At 48.8% G+C, this 23,337-nt stretch overlaps 1 protein-coding gene across 1 annotated transcript in view; it reads left to right on the top strand.

Moving 5' to 3' along the window:
- Nucleotides 1-23,337, top strand: part of TTLL10 (tubulin tyrosine ligase like 10) — a 75,882-nt gene that overhangs the window by 38,055 nt on the left and 14,490 nt on the right. The window contains 2 exon segments of the mRNA XM_075603651.1: nt 9,530-9,615; nt 12,370-12,541. Coding sequence (XP_075459766.1) covers nt 9,530-9,615; nt 12,370-12,541 — 258 coding nt within the window.

Raw genomic sequence — 23,337 nt, forward strand, 5'->3', positions numbered from 1 at the left:
GCAATCATTACAAGATGACCCCCCCTCTCTGTCCTCCCCCCCCCTCCCTTCATCCCCCTCCTTTCCCTCCTTCCCTCTGAGCCCACCCTCACACCGGCCACTCAACCCACCCCAACCCCCCATTCCCATCCACCCACCCCCCACCCCTCCTTACTCCCAACAATGTCCTCCTCCCACCATTGGTCAAACTATGTACAACCCCTCTCCGCATACCCCCCCAAACACGGGGAAACAGGCCTAGTGTCTAACAGGCCTAACCTATCCCACCGGAGATATGGCACCCTGATACCCCGCTAACCAAGGTATCTCAGAGCGATTAGGCTCGGATGAAACCATAGACACCCAAGGGTCTCCACCCTGCCCGTGCCTACTGGAGACCGTTACCGGACCCACCCCCAAGGGTCTTATACCCCACCAGCCGGTCTTTAGTCCAGACCGGTCTTAAATCTTTTAGACCGCATAAGGGTCGACTTCCTTTCCCTCTTCTTTAACCCGCTGCCACTGTCCCAGCGGTCCCCCGTCCCACCTCCCCAACCCTGCCCACTCTGGCTGTCTACCCCTGCACTAGACCAACAAAAACACACACCGACCTTCATAAAGGAAAGAACCCCCCCCCCTCTTTATTGAGACTTAACCCAAAGTCTCCTCCCCCCTTCAAGAAGGGAAAGCCCTCGCAGATCAACAACTAAACCAGATAACATGGCTCAACAAAAGCACTAAAAATCGTTTCCTTAAATGTTAAGGGACTACATAACAATAGGAAGAGACGCCTAGCCCTCCAGGAAATAAAAAAGTCGGGTGGCGATGTTGTTTTCCTCCAGGAGACGCACTTCACGTCTCAAGATCCGCCCAAAACATTTCAACATGCGTACCCATTGAGCTATTTCTCATCATTCAGCAGCAAACGTAGAGGGGTTGCCATTCTGATTCGTCAGGGCACCCCATTTAATCTAACAAAAATCCAGGCAGATCCAGAGGGTAGATTTATTGTAGTCTACGGCTCTCTTTCAGGCTCGGCAATTGCCCTTATTAACCTATACGCCCCAAACGAAAACCAGACTGAATTTCTGAGAAAGGTTCTGGAAGAAATTGACCCACAGTACCTATCCTCGCTACTCATAGCGGGTGATCTGAATATGGCTCTCAACCCAAAAGAAGACAAATCGAGCCACTCAGGACGACTACACTCCACTCAGTCACAAAGACTGGGGAAAAAATTTAAAGACATCGTGGGTGACTTTTCTCTAGTGGACATTTGGAGAACACAACATCAGGGGCAACGGGATTATACCTTTTACTCGGCACCTCACCAGACCTATTCCCGTATTGATTACTTTCTTGCTACCAAGAACATCCTAGAGGCCACCACTAACTCTGACATCGGCCCTATCACGTGGTCAGACCACGCTCTCATCACCATGACCCAATCCATTCCATTCGTGAAATCAATCTCGTACAGCTGGAAACTTAACAACTCCTTACTGAACCACTCCGGGACAGTGACGAGCTCAAAAAATCCCTTAGAGAATATTTTAGTATAAACGCGGGCTCCGTCTCGTCTCCAGCAAGCCTGTGGGAAGCCCATAAGGCGACAATCTGAGGTAACCTTATCTCGATTGCCTCCCACCGGAACAAAACTAAACTCAAATTATCCAAAGAGCTTACAGATAAAATAGTCAATCTCGAGCAGCAGCATAAAAATAACCCCTCTCGGAGAATTTATAAACAGCTGACAACTGCTAGAAATTATTTGAAAGCAATCCAATTGGAAAATGTAGAAAAAGCTCTTAAATGGACGGGTCAGAGGTATTATGATAAAGGGAACAAGGCCGACAGACTTCTTGCTAGTAAGTTAAGAGGAATACAAAAAAGATCACAAATAACGACAATCAGGAATAACTCTGGTGAGATTCTATACAATGAGAAAAAAATAGCAGAGGAATTCACCAAATTTTATACTAAATTATACAACCTGAGGTCTCGCTCTGCTAACCCCTGTACAACTGACGTGACGTCAGCTATAGAATATCTAGATGACTGTGAACTTCCCTCGCTAACTGAGGATGAAAATACTAGTTTAAACGCAAAGATAACGGTAGAAGAATTGGAAGCAGCCGTCAAGGCGTCAAAAATCTCCAAAACGCCGGGCCCTGATGGTTTCACGAATGCCTACTATAAGAAATTCCTCCCCATTCTGTCCACTCACCTATTAAAGTTGTTCAACTCATTCCTGGAAGGTAGCCCTATCCCATCTTCAATGTCGTCCGCTAATCTGGCTATAATACTCAAGGAAGGGAAGGACCCCACCCATTGTGGAAGCTACCGACCAATTTCACTGTTGAACAATGATCTCAAACTGTATAGTAAAATTTTGGCGAACAGACTTAATCCTATCCTCCCGAGGCTAATACACATGGACCAGGTCAGGTTTGTCCTGGGGCATCAGGCCTCAGACAACACCCGCAAGATAATTAACTTAGTTGATCACGCCCATCAGACAGGCTCAAAGCCGATGTTACTCAGCCTTGACGCAGAGAAGGCGTTTGACAGAATTGACTGGCTATTTCTAGACCAAACGTTGGTTAAATTTGGGTTCAAGGACTCGTTCTTGAAGGGTGTCCGAGCGCTATATCAAAACCCGTCTGCCTCTGTACGTCTATCGGGTGGAGGCCCTGAACGATTCCAAATTAGAAATGGTACCCGGCAAGGGTGCCCCCTATCCCCCCTCCTTTTCGCCCTCACGATCGAACCCCTGGCGACCAAAATAAGACATAACCCGCACATCCAGGGTATCCCTATAGACAAAGAACAATACAAAATTTCCCTATTTGCTGATGATATCATTCTAACGTTGACTAAACCCCTCACTTCCCTCCCTAACCTTCAAAGGGAACTGACGGAGTTCGGAAAGGTATCAGGATATAAAATAAACAGCGACAAATCAGAGGCCCTAAATCTTAGTCTCCCAGATCCCGAAGTTAAACTACTTAAACTAAATTTCAGCTATAGATGGTGTCCTTCATACATTAAATATCTGGGAATTAATGTGTCTAGGCACTATCGGTATTTATACCGGGATAATTACCCGAAGTTATGGGATAAGATCAAAAAGGATCTAGATCAGTGGGAAGGTTACCAGATCTCGTGGATTGGGAGGATGATATCCACCAAAATGAATATACTCCTAAGAATGTTATACTTCTTTCAAACACTCCCAATCCATGTCCCGGGCACTGATCTGAAAAACATACAAAACAGATTGTTCCACTTTATTTGGCAGGGCAAAAGACCCAGAGTCGCCAGATCGGTCCTGTTAGCATCTAGATCCAGAGGGGGTCTGGGGGTTCCAGACTTACATAGATACTACCTAGCTGCTCAACTCAAGCAGGCAGTAATGTGGAACTCAGACCCGGCCCATTGTTGCTGGGTAAAAATAGAGACTCAATATACCAAGATGCCTTCTCTGCTAGCCTGCCTCTGGAGCCTGGACAGAGGAGATGGACACACACATAACCTAAAACTACAGGCCTCACGACATACGTGGGAAGTCTGGATAAGATGTAAACTCAAATATGGGCTCTCCTCGACAAGTTCCCAATTGACCCCCATCTTTAATAACCCGAAATTCCCACCGGGATGTGGTTCTAAACTGTTCGACCATTTCAGCACACGGGGTATAGGGGCGATTGCCGACCTACTAAGCTTTGGGAAGCTCCTGAGCTATCAAGAACTTAGGGCCAAACACAAAATTAAGGAATTGGACACATTCAAATACCTTCAAATTCGAAACTTTATTCGGACAACATGCCCACTCCCAGAATACCCCACTCTCACTAAATTTGAGCACCTCTGTAAGGTCAAGACCCATCAGAAAGGCCTAATTTCAGAGATCTACGGTGCTTTAGAGCACTCAAGGACCTTCCAACAGCATGACTACATGCTCAAATGGGCGGCAGACCTGAACATAAATATAGAAGGAGAGACTTGGGATGAAATCTGGCAGGCAGCATCAGAAACTTCCCTATGTACTACAATAAAGGAAAACATTTATAAAATTATGTTTGGCTGGTATCTTACCCCAGCACGTTTAAACCAGATCTACCCTTTGGCATCAGACCTATGCTGGAGAGGCTGTGGTCATAGAGGGGACATGGTCCACATCTGGTGGTCCTGTCCAGAAATTGTTAAATACTGGGCACAGGTCCAAATTTTGATAAAAGAGGTCACCGACCTGGATATTCCTATCGAACCACTGACCTTCCTATTGGCCGCATCAATGTCCAACATTGTTCGGCCAACCAGGAAATTAATATCCTTCATTCTTACCGCGGCGAGATGTTGTATTGCGGCCTCCTGGAGGAAAACAACCACGCCGGCTATGAGTACAATCAAAAACCGAGTCGGTGATGTTATGACCATGGAAAGGCTCACCGCCATGGTCCGACAAAAACTCCCCGCCTTTGAGGATGTTTGGGAACCGTGGATCTTCCTTAATAGAGAGCGACACACAGCCCCGGCGAGACCGAGAACCCCCCCCCCCCCCCCCCGCCCCATAGATGACTAAAAATTACCCGTGGAAAAGAATCACCAACAGCCAGGTGAGACACCCACTCCCCCACCCCCTTCTCCATCCCCCCCCACATCCCCTCCCTTACACCCCCTCCCCTCTGCCTTCTCCCTCTGAAGGCGCCCCCCCTTTCTTCGACAACTCAGGTTGTCACTCTGTTTCCCCAAAAAACGAGTTGTTAAAAATGTTAGGCAATGACGTTTGTTATGCATGTATCATTGTCTAAACGCCTAATAAAAACATTTGGAAAAAAAAAAAACCGGGACTGTCCTGGCTAAACTTGGACATCTGGTCACCCTACTTATGCTGCCAACCAGTGCAGGATGTAGAAAGATTCAAGTACTTCAAAATGTCTAGCTTTCAATAACAAAAATACTCAGAGGGAGCATGTGACTCCTCCATAACACTAAATCTACTATATATTTCTGAAAGCACTGTATGTCTGCGTCCCTAGCGGCAATCTCATTGGTCCCTTGGCCCGCCCACCCCCGGACACCTCTCATTGGCCTGAGGCGGAGTGATGGGCCAAAGGACACATCACACACACACACACACACACACACACACACACACACACACACACACACACACACACCTCTCTCTCTGTCCTCTCCCCATTCCCCATCACACTCACCTCCCTCTCCACTCACCTCCCTCCACCTCCCTCCACCTCCCGCTCCACTCACCTCCCTCTCCACTCACCTCCCTGGCGTGGGGACAGGCAGTGGGCAGGGCAGCCTGCCGCTGCCTCCACTCACCTCCCGCTCCCTCCACTCACCTCCCGCTCCACTCACCTCCCCGGCGCGGGGACAGGCAGTGGGCAGGGCATCCTGCCGCTGCCTCCACTCACCTCCCGCTCCCTCCACTCACCTCCCGCTCACCTCCCTGGCACGGGGACAGGCATTGGCCAGGGCAGCCTACCGCTGCCACGCGGCACCTAAGATGGCGGCGGACTGAAGGACCCCTTCCTCCCTCGCGGACTAACTAACATGGCGGCGGCCAGAAGGAGAGGTGTGTGTGTGTGTGTCACTGCGTGACAATGTGTGTGTGTGTGGAACACTGTGTGTGTCTGTGTGCGTGTGTGTGTGTGTTACACTGTGTCTCAGACACTGTAGAGTGGGGACCGGAGCTACACATGGGGGGGGGGGGTCACGAGCGGAGAAAGATACAGGGGGAGTGGAGAGGAGGGACCCGTCAATTTAAAGCAAACCAACCCCCTCCTGTCCACTGCCCCCCCCTCCTGTCCACTCTCACCCCCCCCGCCTGTCCACTGTCACCCCCCCTCCTGTCCACTGTCACCCCCCCTCCTGTCCACTGTCACCCCCCCTCCTGTCCACTCTCCCCCCCTCCTGTCCACTCTCCCCCCCCTGTCCACTCTCCCCCCCTCCTGTCCACTCTCCCCCCCTCCCATCCCCTCCTGTCCACTGTCCTTTCCACTGTCCCCCCCCCCTGTCCACTCTCTCACCCCTCCTGTCCACTCTCCCCCCCCTCCCATCCCCTCCTGTCCACTGTCCTTTCCACTGTCCCCACCCCCCCACCCGGCCACTGCCCCCCCTCCCCCCGGCCACTGCCCCCCCCCGGCCACTGTCCCCCCCTCCCCCCGGCCACTGTCCCCCCCTCCTGTCCACTGTCCCCCCCTCCCCCCGGCCACTGTCCCCCCCTCCTGTCCACTGTCCCCGCCCTCCTGTTCACTGTCCCCCCCCCTCCCCTCCTTTTCCCCCATCCCCCTCCCCTCCTTTTCCCCCGTCCCCCTCCCCTCCTTTTCCCCCGTCCCCTCCCCTCCTTTTCCCCCGTCCCCCTCCCCTCCTTTTCCCCCCCTCTCCCCCCCCCCCTTTCCTAGCGCTAAATGTAACTCACGGGCAACGCCGGGTCTCTCAGCTAGTATATAAATAAAGTACAAGAAGAAAGCAATATTAGTGAGAAAAAGAAATGCAAGAACAAAAGGTTGGGCACTGCAGCCCAGAAGGACATGCAGGGATCTGAGTCACTCCTCACTGCAGCCCAGAAGGGCATGCAGGGATCTGAGTCAGTCCTCACTGCAGGCTGGATGAGCATGCAGGGATCTGTCAGTCCTCACTGCAGGCTGGAGGGGTATGCAAGGATCTGAGTCAGTCCTCACTGCAGGCTCTAGGGGCATACAGGGATCTGAGTCACTACTCAATGCAGGCTGGAGGGGTATGCAGGGATCTGAGTCAGTCCTCATTGCAGGCTGGAGGGGCACGCAGGGATCTGAGTCACTACTCACTGAAGGCTGGAGGTGCATGCAAATAGATTTTCCAAATGAAAAACCGGAACACATTAAAAAAATTATTTATGAAACAAATTACATCACATCACGCCCCCCGTTGCCATGACAACGAGACACTGACGTCAGGCGGTAACATGTTGCCATGACAATGTGGCATCACGTCATGCCTCGGCGCCATAATGCGTCCCGTTGTCATGACCCACACACACCCAGAGCCACTGACCCACACACAGAGCCACACAGAGCCACACACACACAGAGCCACACACACAGAGCCACACACACACACAGCCACACACAGACACACACACACACAGACACACAGAGCCAGCCACACACACACACACAGAGACACACACACGCAGAGCCACACACACACACACACACACACACACACACACACACACACACACACACACACACACACACACACACACACACACACACAGCCACACACAGACACACACACAGGCACACACACACACAGACACACAGAGCCAGCCACACACACACACACAGAGCCACACACACACACACACACACACACACACACACACACACACACACACACACACACACACACACACACACACACACACACACACACACACACACACACACACACACTACCACTGACCCCCCCACACATACACACACACACACACACACACACACACACAGAGAACCACACACACACACAGAACCACACACAAAGAACCACACACACACACAGAACCACTGACCCACAAAGAACCACTGACCCACACACACACAGAGCCACATACACACACAGAGCCACACACACACACACACACACACAGCGAACCACACACACACAGAGAACTACACACACACAGTGAGCCACACACACACAGCGAGCCACACACACACTCACAGAGCTACACACACACACTCACAGAGCTACACACACACACACACACTCACAGAGCTACACACTCACAGAGCCACACACACACTCACAGAGACACATTCATAGAGCCACACACTCACTCACAGAGCCACATTCACAGAGCCACACACACACACACACACTCACAGAGCCACACACTCACAGAGCCACACACTCACAGAGCCACACACTCACACACACACACACACACACACACACACACTCAGCCACACACACTCTCAGCCACACACACACACTCAGCCACACACACACTCAGCCACACACACACACTCAGCCAACACACTCAGCCACACACACTCAGCCACACACACACTCAGCCACACACACTCAGCCACACACACTCAGCCACACACTCACACAGACACTCAGCCACATACTCACACAGACACTCACTCACAGACAGACACTCACAGACACAGACAGACAGACACAGACAGACACACACACACACACACAGACACACGACACACACACACAGACACACACACACAGACACACACACACAGACACACACACACAGACACACACACACACCTCTACCTGCTCTGAGAAGGAAGCAGCTCAGTGTCCTCTGTCCTCCAACCAATCCCCTGCGGCCCTGCATCCTACAAAAACCCGACCCCGGCATCCTTCTACCAATCCCCTGCGGCCGAGCCGGCATTCTCCAAAAGCATCCTGCTACAAAAAGCGGGACCAGGGCCAAAAACCGGGACATTACCGGGACGGACCAGCAACCGGGACAGGGATGAAAAAACCGGGACTGTCCCGGCAAAACCGGGACGAATGGTCACCCTAGCATGCAAGGATCTGAGTCACTACTCACTGTAGGCTGGAGGGGCATGCAGGGATCTGAGTCAGTCCTCACTGCAGGCTGGAGGAGCATGCAGGGATCTGAGTCAGTCCTCACTGCAGGCTGGAGGAGCATGCATATGGATCTGAGTCATTACTCACTGCAGGCTGGATGAGCATGCAGGGATCTGAGTCAGTCCTCACTGCAGGCTGGAGGGGCATGCAAAGGGATCTGAGTCAGTCCTCACTGCAGGCTTGAGGGGCATGCAGGGATCTGAGTCAGTCCTCACTGCAGGCTGGAGGGGCATGCATAGGGATCTGAGTCACTACTCACTGCAGGCTGGAGGAGCGTGCAGGGATCTGAGTCAGTCCTCACTGCAGGCTGAAGGGGCTGCAGGGATCTGAGTCACTACTCACTGCCGGCTGGAAGGGCATGCAGGGATCTGAGTCAGTCCTGACTGCAGGCTGGAGGGGCATGCAGGGATCTGAGTCAGTCCTCACTGCAGGCTGGAGGGGCATGCATAGGGATCTGAGTCACTACTCACTGCAGGCTGGAGGAGCGTGCAGGGATCTGAGTCAGTCCTCACTGCAGGCTGGAGGGGCATGCATAGGGATCTGAGTCACTACTCACTGCAGGCTGGAGGTGCATGCAGGGATCTGAGTCAGTCCTCACTGAAGGCTGGAGGGGTTGCAGGGATATGAGTCACTACTCACTGCAGGCTGGAGGGGCATGCAGGTATCTGAGTAACTACTCACTGGATGAATGTCAGAACTCAGAGTAAGACTTTGTTAAATTTAGATCACAATATTTTATAATGAGTATGTATCCTCATCAGCTCTTGTGACAGGGAAAGGCTTACAAGACAGTGCTTTGCAACCCGAGGTGACCTCAAAGGGGTTCATTATCATGTATATTATAAACAGGAACAAGTAAGCTGTTTTAGAGATGTCGTTTAATCATTCATCAGTTGAGCACTGCACTATTCCTCTATAGGTTGCTGAAAATAGATGATTTTTTCCCTGAGACATTACGTTTGGATGTGAAGGATGAGAGAGAAGCATTCTTCTCCCTTTATAGAGGTGAGAGCACTTGCCTTTATAAATCTGTTAAAATCTGCTTTTAAAGTGGCTACTCATATTTTACTTAGAGCAAACATCACCCACCATTAACATTTTGCATAGACTACTTTACATTGCTACCCCATGGATTTACAGTACCTCCTAATGCTAGAAAGAACCTATCCCATCTCCTAAAAACCTCTTGCTCCTACTATAATCCCTACGCTCACACACATTTTTAACTCCTCCCTCTAATCTGGTACCTTTCCCTCCTCCTTCAAACATGCAACAGTTATACCATTACTAAAAGCCAGCAAGCTTGATCCTACCTGTCTTTCTAACAATCGGCCTGTCTCCCTCCTGACTTTTGCCACTAAACTTTTTGAGCGTCGTGTATTCTCTCGCTTCCTCCATTTTCTCAACACCTATTCTCTCCTAGAACCTCTACAATCTGGCTTCCACACTGCTCACTCCACGGAAACAGCCCTCTTCTCCTTCACATTCTCCATACTCTTGGTATTCATAACAAAGCTCTATCCTGGATCTCCTCTTACCTCTCCCATCGTACTTTCAGTGTCTCTTCTGCTAACACCTTCTCCTCCTCTATCGATCTGTCTGTGGGGGTACCCCAGGGCTCTGTCCTGGAACCTCTCCTCGTTTCTCTGTACACACTTTCTCTAGGTGACCTAATCACATTTCTTGGGTTCCAATATCACCTCTATGCTGACGACACACAAATTTACTTTTCAACCCCTGACCTTACACCTGCTGTACAGACCAAAGTTTCTGAATGTCTCTCTGCGATATCATCCTGGATGGCCCTCCACTGACTTAAATTTAACACGGCAAAAACAGAGCTACTTATATTTCTTCCCAAACCTGGCCCCACTACCTCCTTCCACATTACTTTTGGAACAACTATCATACACCCATTAGCTCAAGCACGCTGCCTAGAGGTCACACTTGACTCCTCTCTCATATTCTTCTCTCACATTCAAAACGTCGCTTTTTCCTCCGCAATATCACAAAGATACGCCCTTTCCTCTGTTGCCCGACTGCTAAAACTCTGACTCAGGCCCTCATTCTCTCCCGTCTCCATTACTGTAAACTCCTGCTGTCCGGCCTCCCTGCCTCTCACCTGTCTCCCATACAATCTATCCTAAACGCTGCTGCCAGAATCACTCTACTCTTTCCTAAATCTGTCTCAGCGCCTACCCTGCTGAAATCCCTCTCCTGGTTTCCTATCAAATCCCATATCACACACTCAATTCTCCTCCTCACTTTTAAAGCTTTACACTCTTCTGCTCCTCCTTACATCTCAGCCCTAATTTCTCGCTATCCACCATCCCGACTCTTGCGTTCTGCTCAAGGATGTCTTCTTTCTACCCCCTTTGTATCTAAAGCCCTCTCCCACCTTAAACCTTTCTCACTGACTGCTCCACACCTCTGGAATGCCCTTCCCTCAATACCCGACTATCACCCCTCTATCCACCTTTAAGACCCACCTGCTTAACGAAGCATATGAGTTGCTCCGTGGCTAACACTATACACCTGATACATAAAGCTTGGCCCCCTGCAGACGCACTTACCAGAATTCCCTCCTACTGTCTCTGTACTTTCTTCCTACCAATTACATTGTAAGCTCTTCGGAGCAGGGACTCCTTTCCCTAAATGTTACTTTTATGTCTGAAGCACTTCCCATTATGTGTTATTTGTATTATTTGTTATTTATATGATTGTCGTGTGTATTACTACTGTGAGACGTTATGTACATTAATGGCGCTATATAAATAAAAAGAGCCTTCACCTTGACACAGACTGCGTGGCAGTCGAAACGTTGATCGGTTTCTAAGCTGAATAAATCACTGACTAAGAAGACCGTGTGCCTGGATATTTTCTCTTTTCCATGTGAATTTATTGGGGTCTGGCAGGACTATCCCTTATTTCCGTTAGTACCGGCAGTTGCTACATTTTTACAAACAGATGACACGTGTGCCAGTAATCCGCTTTGAATGGCTATATACATACATACATACATACATACATACATACATACATACATACATACATACATACATACATACATCAACCTCTGCCATAGGTAACATACAGAATCAGCCATCACCATGCCACTTAAGATAGTCTGGGTTATTTGAGTGTATATATTCCATGTAGCTCCTACCATTAGCTCATGTTCCGCCTCTGGCCTGTAGCATTTCCATTACATGCAAATTCCTGAAATTGACCTTCATTTTTGAGTTAAACTTGTTTACCGAAGTTATAAAAAGTGAATGCTTTGCGGTGTCGTGCTAAATGCAATACTTATCATTTTCATATGTGCAAAGTGACAAGTTGATGTAAATCGAAGCGTCTTCAAAGTGAATTTTAATGTCAATAAAGTACTATAACAGCCAGTATGGGAGATTGATTTTAGACTCCTGTATCAAGTAGAAATAGCCGCGTTAGTTCTGTTGCGATAGTGCAGAGTAAATAAGTACTTCAGTATTAGGTAACACCTTTTTTTATTTGGACCAACAATTATTGTAAGACAAGCTTTCGAGAGCTCTTCTCCCTTCCTCAGGTCAAGTAAGGAAAGCTTGCCTTATAATATCAATTGTTAGTCAAAATAAAAAAAAAGTATCAACTAAGACTCCTGTATCATACCCTTAATAAAAGACACAATGTTAAACTACAGCATGGTCAGTGCTACTGGGAGCGTGTGGAGTTGTGCTTTTTATATGTGGTAGGCACCAACTACAATATTTCTTTGTCCAGAGGGTCAAACGTGGATCTGCAAACCAACTGGGCTAAACCAGGGACGTGGCATCTTCTTGCTAAAAAGCCCAGAGGAAGTCAACGCCCTTTGCTGTCAACTGCAGGCCCTGAATGATGATCCAATGTATAGGAAGATGCCCTACAAGAGCCCGCAGGCCAGAATTGTACAAAGGTAGGACAGAGGAGTGTGTGGGCGTATGGAAGCTCGCTGTTTGGTACAACTTGCAGGAAATAGTGTAACAGTTACAGCACTAACTTATATTCTCCCCAAAGCACACGTTCAGTCAAGCTTTACAGCCCAGAGCTGCTTTGTGTTCGTTTTGTGTATTGATCCACTGTTTAGAAAAGCATTTCTCACAGGTTACTTTGAGTAACTAACTGTCAGGTACTGACAGTTTCAAAGGCTGTCTGAGGACGCTGGGGATGCCAGAGGCTCAGGAAGGGAGACTGTGGTTACAGGGGTAAGGACAGAGCAGAGTCCAAGAACAATCTAAGGTCATTCGCAGGTAAGCAGGCAATATAACTTGAAGAATGTAGGCAAAGGCAGAGCCCAGCACAAATCCAAGGTCATACACAGGAGGGCAAATACTTAGCTGACAGGATGCAGGAACAGGAGCTTGGACCATGCAGGAACAGAGTTGACACGCAAGTGTGAGTTCTATTTCTACAAGGACAAGATCTCTTAATGCTACATATCCTAGCCAGGCTCCGACCAACTGGTCTGACAGATTGGGTGAGCAGATATGCCATTTGTTATTTTCTTTAAAGTTCACCCCAACACATATCATCTACCAGACAATCTGCTCTAGTCCTGCTCTTCCAATCATTTATGATGTACAGTATAGATTTGCCCAGAGGAGTTAAAAAGCCAATAACACTTATTAACCTCTCGTTGACATGATAGTTAAAGGGGCTATCCCTGGTTGCCAACCAAAAAGCATTCTACGCGGATGCAGAGGTGGCCAATTCCAGTCCTCAAGGGCCACCAACAGGTCAGGTTTTAAGGATATTCGTGCTTTAGCACAGGGGGCTCAATCAGTGGTTGTCAGTTGACTGAGCCACTGATTGAGCCACCTGTGCTGAAGCAGGGATAGCTTTAAAACCTGACCTGTTGGTGGCCTTGATGACTGGATTTGACCACCCCTGCTCTAAAGGATATACAGTACCAATCTAATTGGCTCACTTGATGCAGAAATTTGTCGGCTTTTGTTCCTTTGGGAAGTAAGTACAAATTGCTTTTATTTAGGGCCTCTGGCTGGGTGAGTGTTTGTCGTAAACAAAAAATCCACAATGTCCTTAACAGAGAATCAATAAAGGTAAGGGAGGAGAGAGGATATATTTTGCCTATGCAAACTCTTGTAGGGTAGACAGTGACATCAGACAGAATGGAGTAGCCAGAAAAAAAAAAAACCCTCACCATGTTCACATACTAGCGGGGAAAAAATGATTTTGGTAATCACTCAGACAGATGTAGCACCCTAGAAGGGATGGCCCCCTTTAACTGAAACAGCGATTTTTTTAAAAATGAGCGTTAAGGAACCCTATAATTATATTGTGCAATTCTGATGAAAACCAACCCTCTCTAACAGTGTCTGAGATCAGATGCATTGTAAGGATCCCCAACCCTCTCTAATACCGCATCTGAGATCAGATGCATTGTAAGGAACCCCAACCCTCTCTAATAGTCCGTCTGAGATCAGATGCATTGTAAGGAACCCCAACCCTCTCTAATAGCGCGTCTGAGATCAGATGCATTGTAAGGAACCCCAACCCTCTCTAATAGCGCGTCTGAGATCAGATGCATTGTAAGGAACCCCCAACCCTCTCTAATAGCGCATCTGAGATCAGATGCATTGTAAGGAACCCCAACCCTCTCTAATAGCGCGTCTGAGATCAGATGCATTGTAAGGATCCCCAACCCTCTCTAATACCGCATCTGAGATCAGATGCATTGTAAGGAACCCCAACCCTCTCTAATAGTCCATCTGAGATCAGATGCATTGTAAGGACCCCAACCCTCTCTAATAGCATGTCTGAGATCAGATGCATTGTAAGGAACCCCAACCCTCTCCAATAGCGCGTCTGAGATCAGATGCATTGTAAGGAACCCCCAACCCTCTCTAATAGCACGTCTGAGATCAGATGCAGTGTAAGGAACCCCCAACCCTCTCTAATAGCGCGTCTGAGATCAGATGCATTGTAAGGAACCCCAACCCTCTCTAATAGTCCGTCTGAGATCAGATGCATTGTAAGGAACCCCAACCCTCTCTAATAGCGCGTCTGAGATCAGATGCATTGTAAGGAACCCCCAACCCTCTCTAATAGCGCGTCTGAGATCAGATGCAATGTAAGGAACCCCAACCCTCTCTAATAGTCCGTCTGAGATCAGATGCATTGTAAGGAACCCCAACCCTCTCTAATAGCGCGTCTGAGATCAGATGCATTGTAAGGAACCCCAACCCTCTCTAATAGCGCGTCTGAGATCAGATGCATTGTAAGGAACCCCCAACCCTCTCTAATAGCGCATCTGAGATCAGATGCATTGTAAGGAACCCCAACCCTCTCTAATAGCGCGTCTGAGATCAGATGCATTGTAAGGATCCCCAACCCTCTCTAATACCGCATCTGAGATCAGATGCATTGTAAGGAACCCCAACCCTCTCTAATAGTCCATCTGAGATCAGATGCATTGTAAGGACCCCAACCCTCTCTAATAGCATGTCTGAGATCAGATGCATTGTAAGGAACCCCAACCCTCTCCAATAGCGCGTCTGAGATCAGATGCATTGTAAGGAACCCCCAACCCTCTCTAATAGCACGTCTGAGATCAGATGCAGTGTAAGGAACCCCCAACCCTCTCTAATAGCGCGTCTGAGATCAGATGCATTGTAAGGAACCCCAACCCTCTCTAATAGTCCGTCTGAGATCAGATGCATTGTAAGGAACCCCAACCCTCTCTAATAGCGCGTCTGAGATCAGATGCATTGTAAGGAACCCCCAACCCTCTCTAATAGCGCGTCTGAGATCAGATGCAATGTAAGGAACCCCAACCCTCTCTAATAGCGTGTCTGAGATCAGATGCATTGTAAGGAACCCCAACCCCCTCTAATAGCGTGTCTGAGATCAGATGCATTGTAAGGAACCCCAACCCTCTCTAATAGCGCGTCTGAGATCAGATGCATTGTAAGGAACCCCAACCCTCTCTAATAGTGCGTCTGAGATCAGATGTATTGTAGGGGACCCCAAACCTCTCTAATAGCGCGTCTGAGATCAGATGCATTGTAAGGATCCCCAACCCTCTCTAATACCGCATCTGAGATCAGATGCATTGTAAGGAACCCCAACCCTCTCTAATAGTCCATCTGAGATCAGATGCATTGTAAGGATCCCCAACCCTCTCTAATAGCGTGTCTGAGATCAGATGCATTGTAAGGATCCCCCAACCCTCTCTAATACCGCGTCTGAGATCAGATGCATTGTAAGGAACCCCAACCCTCTCTAATAGTCCATCTGAGATCAGATGCATTGTAAGGATCCCCAACCCTCTCTAATAGCGTGTCTGAGATCAGATGCATTGTAAGGAACCCCAACCCTCTCTAATAGCGCGTCTGAGATCAGATGCATTGTAAGGAACCCCAACCCTCTCTAATAGCGCGTCTGAGATCAGATGCATTGTAAGGAACCCCAACCCTCTCTAATAGCGCATCTGAGATCAGATGCATTGTAAGGAACCCCAACCCTCTCTAATAGCGCGTCTGAGATCAGATGCATTGTAAGGATCCCCAACCCTCTCTAATACCGCATCTGAGATCAGATGCATTGTAAGGAACCCCAACCCTCTCTAATAGTCCATCTGAGATCAGATGCATTGTAAGGATCCCCGACCCTCTCTAATAGCGTGTCTGAGATCAGATGCATTGTAAGGAACCCCAACCCTCTCTAATAGCGCGTCTGAGATCAGATGCATTGCAAGGAACCCCCAACCCTCTCTAATAGCGCGTCTGAGATCAGATGCATTGTAAGGAACCCCCAACCCTCTCTAATAGCGCGTCTGAGATCAGATGCATTGTAAGGAACCCCCAACCCTCTCTAATAGCGCGTCTGAGATCAGATGCATTGTAAGGAACCCCAACCCTCTCTAATAGTCCATCTGAGATCAGATGCATAGTAAGGAACCCCAACCCTCTCTAATAGCGCGTCTGAGATCAGATGCATTGTAAGGAACCCCCAACCCTCTCTAATAGTGCGTCTGAGATCAGATGCATTGTAAGGAACCCCAACCCTCTCTAATAGCGCGTCTGAGATCAGATGCATTGTAAGGAACCCCAACCCCCTCTAATAGCGTGTCTGAGATCAGATGCATTGTAAGGAACCCCAACCCTCTCTAATAGCGCGTCTGACATCAGATGCATTGTAAGGAACCTCAACCCTCTCTAATAGCCGTCTGAGATCAGATGCAGTGTAAGGAACCCCCAACCCTCTCTAATAGTGCGTCTGAGATCAGATGCATTGTAAGGAACCCCAACCCTCTCTAATAGCGTGTCTGAGATCAGATGCATTGTAAGGAACCAAAACCCTCTCTAATAGTGCGTCTGAGATCAGATGCATTGTAAGGAACCCCCAACCCTCTTGTAATACCGCGTCTGAGATCAGATGCATTGTAAGGAACCCCAACCCTCTCTAATAGTGCGCCTGAGATCAGATGCATTGTAAGGAACCCCAACCCTCTCTAATAGCGTGTCTGAGATCAGATGCATTGTAAGGAACCCCAACCCTCTCTAATAGTGCGTCTGAGATCAGATGCATTGTAATGAACCCCCAACCCTCTCTAATACCGCGTCTGAGATCAGATGCATTGTAAGGAACCCCAACCCTCTCTAATAGCGCGTCTGAGATCAGATGCATTGTAAGGAACCCCAACCCTCTCTAATAGCGCGTCTGAGATCAGATGCATTGTAAGGATCCCCAACCCTCTCTAATAGCTCGTCTGTGATCAGATGCATTGTAAGGAACCCCAACCCTCTCTAATAGCGTGTCTGAGATCAGATGCATTGTAAGGAACCCCAACCCTCTCTAATAGCGCGTCTGAGATCAGATGCATTGTAAGGAACCCCAACCCTCTCTAATAGCGTGTCTGAGATCAGATGCATTGTAAGGAACCCCAACCCTCTCTAATAGCGCGTCTGAGATCAGATGCATTGTAAGGAACCCCAACCCTCTCTAATAGCGCGTCTGAGATCAGATGCATTGTAAGGAACCCCAACCCTCTCTAATAGCGTGTCTGAGATCAGATGCATTGTAAGGAACCCCAACCCTCTCTAATAGCGTGTCTGAGATCAGATGCATTGTAAGGAACCCCAACCCTCTCTAATAGCGCGTCTGAGATCAGATGCATTGTAAGGATCCCCAACCCTCTCTAATAGCTCGTCTGTGATCAGATGCATTGTAAGGAACCCCAACCCTCTCTAATAGCGTGTCTGAGATCAGATGCATTGTAAGGAACCCCAACCCTCTCTAATAGCGCGTCTGAGATCAGATGCATTGTAAGGAACCCCAACCCTCTCTAATAGCGTGTCTGAGATCAGATGCATTGTAAGGAACCCCAACCCTCTCTAATAGCGCGTCTGAGATCAGATGCATTGTAAGGATCCCCAACCCTCTCTAATAGCGCGCCTGAGATCAGATGCATTGTAAGGAACCCCAACCCTCTCTAATAGTCCATCTGAGATCAGATGCATTGTAAGGACCCCAACCCTCTCTAATAGCATGTCTGAGATCAGATGCATTGTAAGGAACCCCAACCCTCTCTAATAGCGCGTCTGAGATCAGATGCATTGTAAGGAACCCCCAACCCTCTCTAATAGCGCGTCTGAGATCAGATGCATTGTAAGGTACCCCCAACCCTCTCTAATAGCGCGTCTGAGATCAGATGCATTGTAAGGAACCCCAACCCTCTCTAATAGCGCGTCTGAGATCAGATGCATTGTAAATTCTTCTGTATTTGGTACACTTTTCATATTACCTGAAAATTGCCGGGAAACCTATAGGGGTGTCCGGGGATCCCCTGTTGAAAAACACTGCTGTAGATGTAGCGGTGTTCCCCTGGTCTCCCCCCTGTTGTACCTCCGTTGCGGGTGCTGTAGTGACAAGCGGCAGACCCGCTGGCAATTCAGGAGGGTGGGGGCAGAGCAGAGAGCGCTCCGGTGCCTCGGAGGCTCCGCGGCGGCCCGGAGAGCATAGGGCGCCGCCATGTTTGATAGTTGCACATGCGCAGTGCAGATGTGCGGCGGGGCGCACCTGGTAGGTCGCGCATGCGCAGTGTAAGCGCGCGAACGGCTGGCCAATAGAGAGGAGGCTCTGAGGTGGGACTACAATTCCCATGAGCCTCAGCAGAGCCACATGACACCAGGGAACAAATAGGAGTGCAGGGATTGCTGGCAGGCAGGAAAGGGAAACGTGGAGGGGGGAGAGACCACGCTAGCAGAGGGTCCTGGAGGAGCAAGGGGAGAGGAGGTGTGTGTTGCAGGGGGTCAGTGACCCACTGCATAGGCCAGAGATTCCCCTTAGGCCCCAGTGCAGACCCTGAGTCACCACCAGCTTGTGGTACTGCAGGGAACAGCCATAGATAGGGACAGCATACCCTTTACTGTAGTAGCAGACAGGGACACAGTATTCTTCCTGCGCTGCTGTGCTGCCAGTGGTTTGGGATCAAGCTGCTGGAGTCAAGCAACTACTCGTGAGAGGCTACGCTGGATCGGCGGATCCTTTGCGAAGTACTGTTACCGGCTGCTGGAGCGGTCGGAAGGTAGTATATAAGTGCACCAACCCCGGTACCTGCAGGCGCTGATCCCGCCTTGGGGAGGGTTCTTTGGGGACATTGAGGGTTAAGTGACCAAGGGACTGGTCCAGTACATTGAACACATTGGGCGCACACGGTGGTGGGTAAAGGACATTATTCCAAGGTGCAGTGTGGCAAGGCCACTGATATCTCATTATTGCATTGCTATATATATGTATGCACTGTGGTTATATGGGTGATACTGTATGTGTATGTTCATGCTCTGCATTCAGTTACTAGTAAAAGGTTACAACGTTGTGGATTATTATCATTATTCTTGTCCAGGGGAATCTTACTTATTGGGGATCCTGGGCAAGTGGAGGCGCTGCCAAGTACATATTGTTACCCCAGGCTCCCAGTTAGTGAAGGCCCAGATCTCGCTGAGCCAGCAGGTATATACAGCATTAGTAGTCTCTCTATATCAGCAGGAAAGAGGGCTACATAGAGCAGGCCTGCACAACATGCGGCTCGCCTGGTCTCTGTGCAGTCCACGATGACTCCGGTGCCGGTCGGGTGCCAGTTAATTAATTAAATTTAAAAAAAAGTTTAAAAAATGGCGATTCCACCTCCCGGCGCGCATGCGCAGGGCCCGCTCCCCCCCCCTGCTCCCTCCCCCCCCTTCCATACCCCCCACCCGCAACGTGGGACGGAGGGGGAAGTAAAACAGCCAGCTCCTCTGCGGCAGAGGATTGGATTGCCCCCAACTCGCAAGTCAAGTCACTACTGCAGCCAGGTACATGTCACTGCCTCACCTGGTACTGTCCTGTCCTCCATTGCGGTGCCACGCTGCTCACTGAGTCTCACTGTGTGTGTGTGTGTGTGTGTGTGTGTGTGCCCTAGGAATTATACATTCTTTTGGTTTGAGGTGCAAGGGGGGGTGATTTGAGGTGCAAGGGGGGTGTCATTGGAGGTGTAAGGGGGGTCATTGGAGGTGCAGGGGGGGGTCATTGGAGGTGCAGGGGAGGGTCATGGGAGGTGCAGGGGAGGGTGATTGGAGGTGCAGGAGAGGGTGATTGGAGGTGCAGGGGAGGGTGATTGGAGGTGCAGGGGGGGGTGATTGGAGGTGCAGGGGAGTGTGATTGGAGGTGCAGGGGGGGTGATTGGAGGTGTAGGGGGGGTGATTGGAGGTGCAGGGGGGGGTGATTGGAGGTGAGGGGGGGGGTGATGTGAGGTGCAGGGGGGAGTGATGTGAGGTGCAGGGGGGGAGAGTGATATGAGGTGCAGGGGGGAGTGTGATGTGAGGTGCAGGGGGGACAGTGATGTGAGGTGCAGGGGGGAGAGTGATGTGATGTGCAGGGGGGGAGAAGGATGTGAGGTGCAGGGGGGTATTATGTGTTTGATATGGAGGGGGAGTATTATGTGTGTGGGTGAGGGGGAGAGATGGGGGTATGAGAGATAGATGGGGAGTATCGCAAAGGTTGATAGTGAGGGGTTCTGGGGGAGATATATGAGGATGACGATGATGAGAGGTGCTGGATGAGAGATGATGATGATTTTTATCCGTGCGGGCCAAAAATGTTTTCCTTGGAGCAGTTCAGCTTTTCTCGCTTTACGAGTTGTGCAGGCCTGACATAGAGAATGCTGGCCTTACAAAACAGCTGATAAAAAAACGTTCTCCCTTTGTAAGAGCACCCCCTGGTGTCACACTGTGATTTATGTAAATTACTATGTATCTACATCAGTGTTTTTCAACCAGAGTTTCTAGGAACCTTTGGGTTCCCCGGGCATCCCGACGGCTCCCTGCAATTTTCAGGTAATTTTAAAATTGTACCTGTAGCCATGCATGTAAAATGGTCTGCAGTTGTCTCCCCTGCTGGCAGTAAACCTGGTAAGTTACAGGGATGCCAGCAGTAATCATGGAGGTTTGCCCTCACACCCTGGTGAGGTGCCCCATGTATGGGTGGGAGTGGCTACATGCTCTGAGTCCACAGTTAGTGACATCAGAGCTGTGACAGCTCCTACAGTACATAAGGCACAGCACTGCCCAAAGTTAGTTTGTTGCTGCGTTGTTGGAGTGCGTTAGGAATAAAGGATCCACTAGAGCAGTAACTAGTTGTCCATTTCTACATCTAAGCTGAATAGAGCCGCACTGTGTCCAGGGACCTGGCGCAGGGGTGATCTCCCTACGGGGAGAGGGGATCCCACTCCATTGGGAGGGCGTACCTGTCAAAGGGACAGCAGAGAAATATGTGCGGCTGAGACAGCTGGCTGTGAAGGGCAGCTTGCCCATACATCAACAATAAAGATGCCCTGTTCAAAGATACCCCCACTGTGTGAGTGTGAAGTTACTCGCCAGTGGAAGGCACCACCAAGAAGGAGTTCCTCATCAGGACCATCTCCCTGCGGACGCAGAGATCCTGATGGGGTGGAGGTGTTGCACGTGATATATGTAGGACTCGCACACACTACCTCAGCTGCCTGTCTGGCTTGACAATCCCCGAATACCATCATGCGGGAGACTCTGCAGTCCTGTTGCTTACAGGTGCACCACCAGACACGAACAAGTAATGAGGGCTGGTTAGACCACACGGGCCAATATGAGATTGGGTGGGTCAGGCTAGAGGGAATACCCGCTACATACCAAATACAGAAGAATTTACAAGGGAGCCATATTAAACCAAAATCTCCTATTCAATGTAAATTCCTTTAGAGAGATTTTGGTTTAATATAGACCATATGTACACTTTGTACTGCTATATAAGTTATAAGCGGGAATCATTCCCAGTACCAACTAACATCAATCGGTATAAATGGTGGTTATACTGCGCAATTTAGGAGTCTATGCTGGCTAATAGAGGACCATCAATGTGATACATGGTGTCACACTAAAACTTTACTGTGACATATAGACTCAATATTGTGCTTGTATTTACCTATGTGATATCGCACGATTAATCAACTGCAATTATCCGCTGTACATAGCACTAACAGTTTTGGGATAGCCATACAGGCATAATAGGCAGACAGAGCTATTTATATACTGTGACATAATATGTGTTAAAATATTCTGTCTTGGTTATTACCTATCCCACATATTTTTGTCAATACGCTCCTAGATATAACTATATAGAATATATAGAGATACAAATTCACCCCAGGTGACTGCTCTGTGATTGACATACATCACACACCTGTAAACCCGTTGGTTTTGAGACACTAAAATCAGCTGTGATTTAGAAAGTCAGGATATGTCTGTACATGGTATTATACCGATTTAATTTGACTGATACATATCTACCACTCAAATAACAAGGATTTTTAATAATGTATATGTGTTTTTAATATCTATGTAGAATTAATAAAATTTTATTATTTTTGATTTCCTCTGTGATTCTGGGAACTTGTCAGACATACAGTATTTTACTGCAGGACCATTTATGTCCAATAAATATGATAATACATGTATGACACGCGATTGCTACATATGAGGGAATCTTCTCTGATCAATCTTTTGATCACCACCGATACTATTGTATTTATTACCCTTACAGCACCTGTCATTGATCCCTATTTGTTCAACCTAACAATGGTGATAGCGGTCTCATTCACTTATCTGAAGTAATAGCTAGCCATGAATGAAGGCATCGATACATAGTGGATTAAGTTTGATTTATAGTCCTGTGGGGTTCTAACCTTAGCAGCGTTTGGGGCACTTGGGAAGCGGCACTATCAGTTGGTGGGAGCGACGAGCTTCATGCTCTGAATGGTTCAATGCATTGCTAGGAAAAGCACTTGCACGTGGTCAGGAAGCTAGAAGAACAGGACCTCTGAAGAGATGCACCAGCCCCTTATAAGTAAAACTATGTCCTTCCCGGAGGGGGCACTGACATATTGTTCTGCCAATGTGGGTATTTTGTATAGGTGTCAATGTGTATGTATAGATATTTTGTGTGTGTGTGTGTGTGTGTGTGTGTGTGTGTGTGTGTATATGCCCTAAATGTGTATGTATTAAAATAGATGTGTGTGCATGTCTTTGTTAGAGGATTTATGAGTATGTGTCTGCTAGTTGATGTTTGTGGTGGTATTTCAGAGAAGTGGATGCGAGTGTTGATGCAAGTGAATGTATGTGCATCTAACAGGGGGTTAATTATCAAGCTTTGTCATGGGTAGGGTGACCAGACGTCCTGGTT

This window comes from Ascaphus truei, chromosome 6, assembly GCF_040206685.1.
Source record: "Ascaphus truei isolate aAscTru1 chromosome 6, aAscTru1.hap1, whole genome shotgun sequence".
Taxonomy (NCBI): Eukaryota; Metazoa; Chordata; class Amphibia; order Anura; family Ascaphidae; genus Ascaphus; species Ascaphus truei.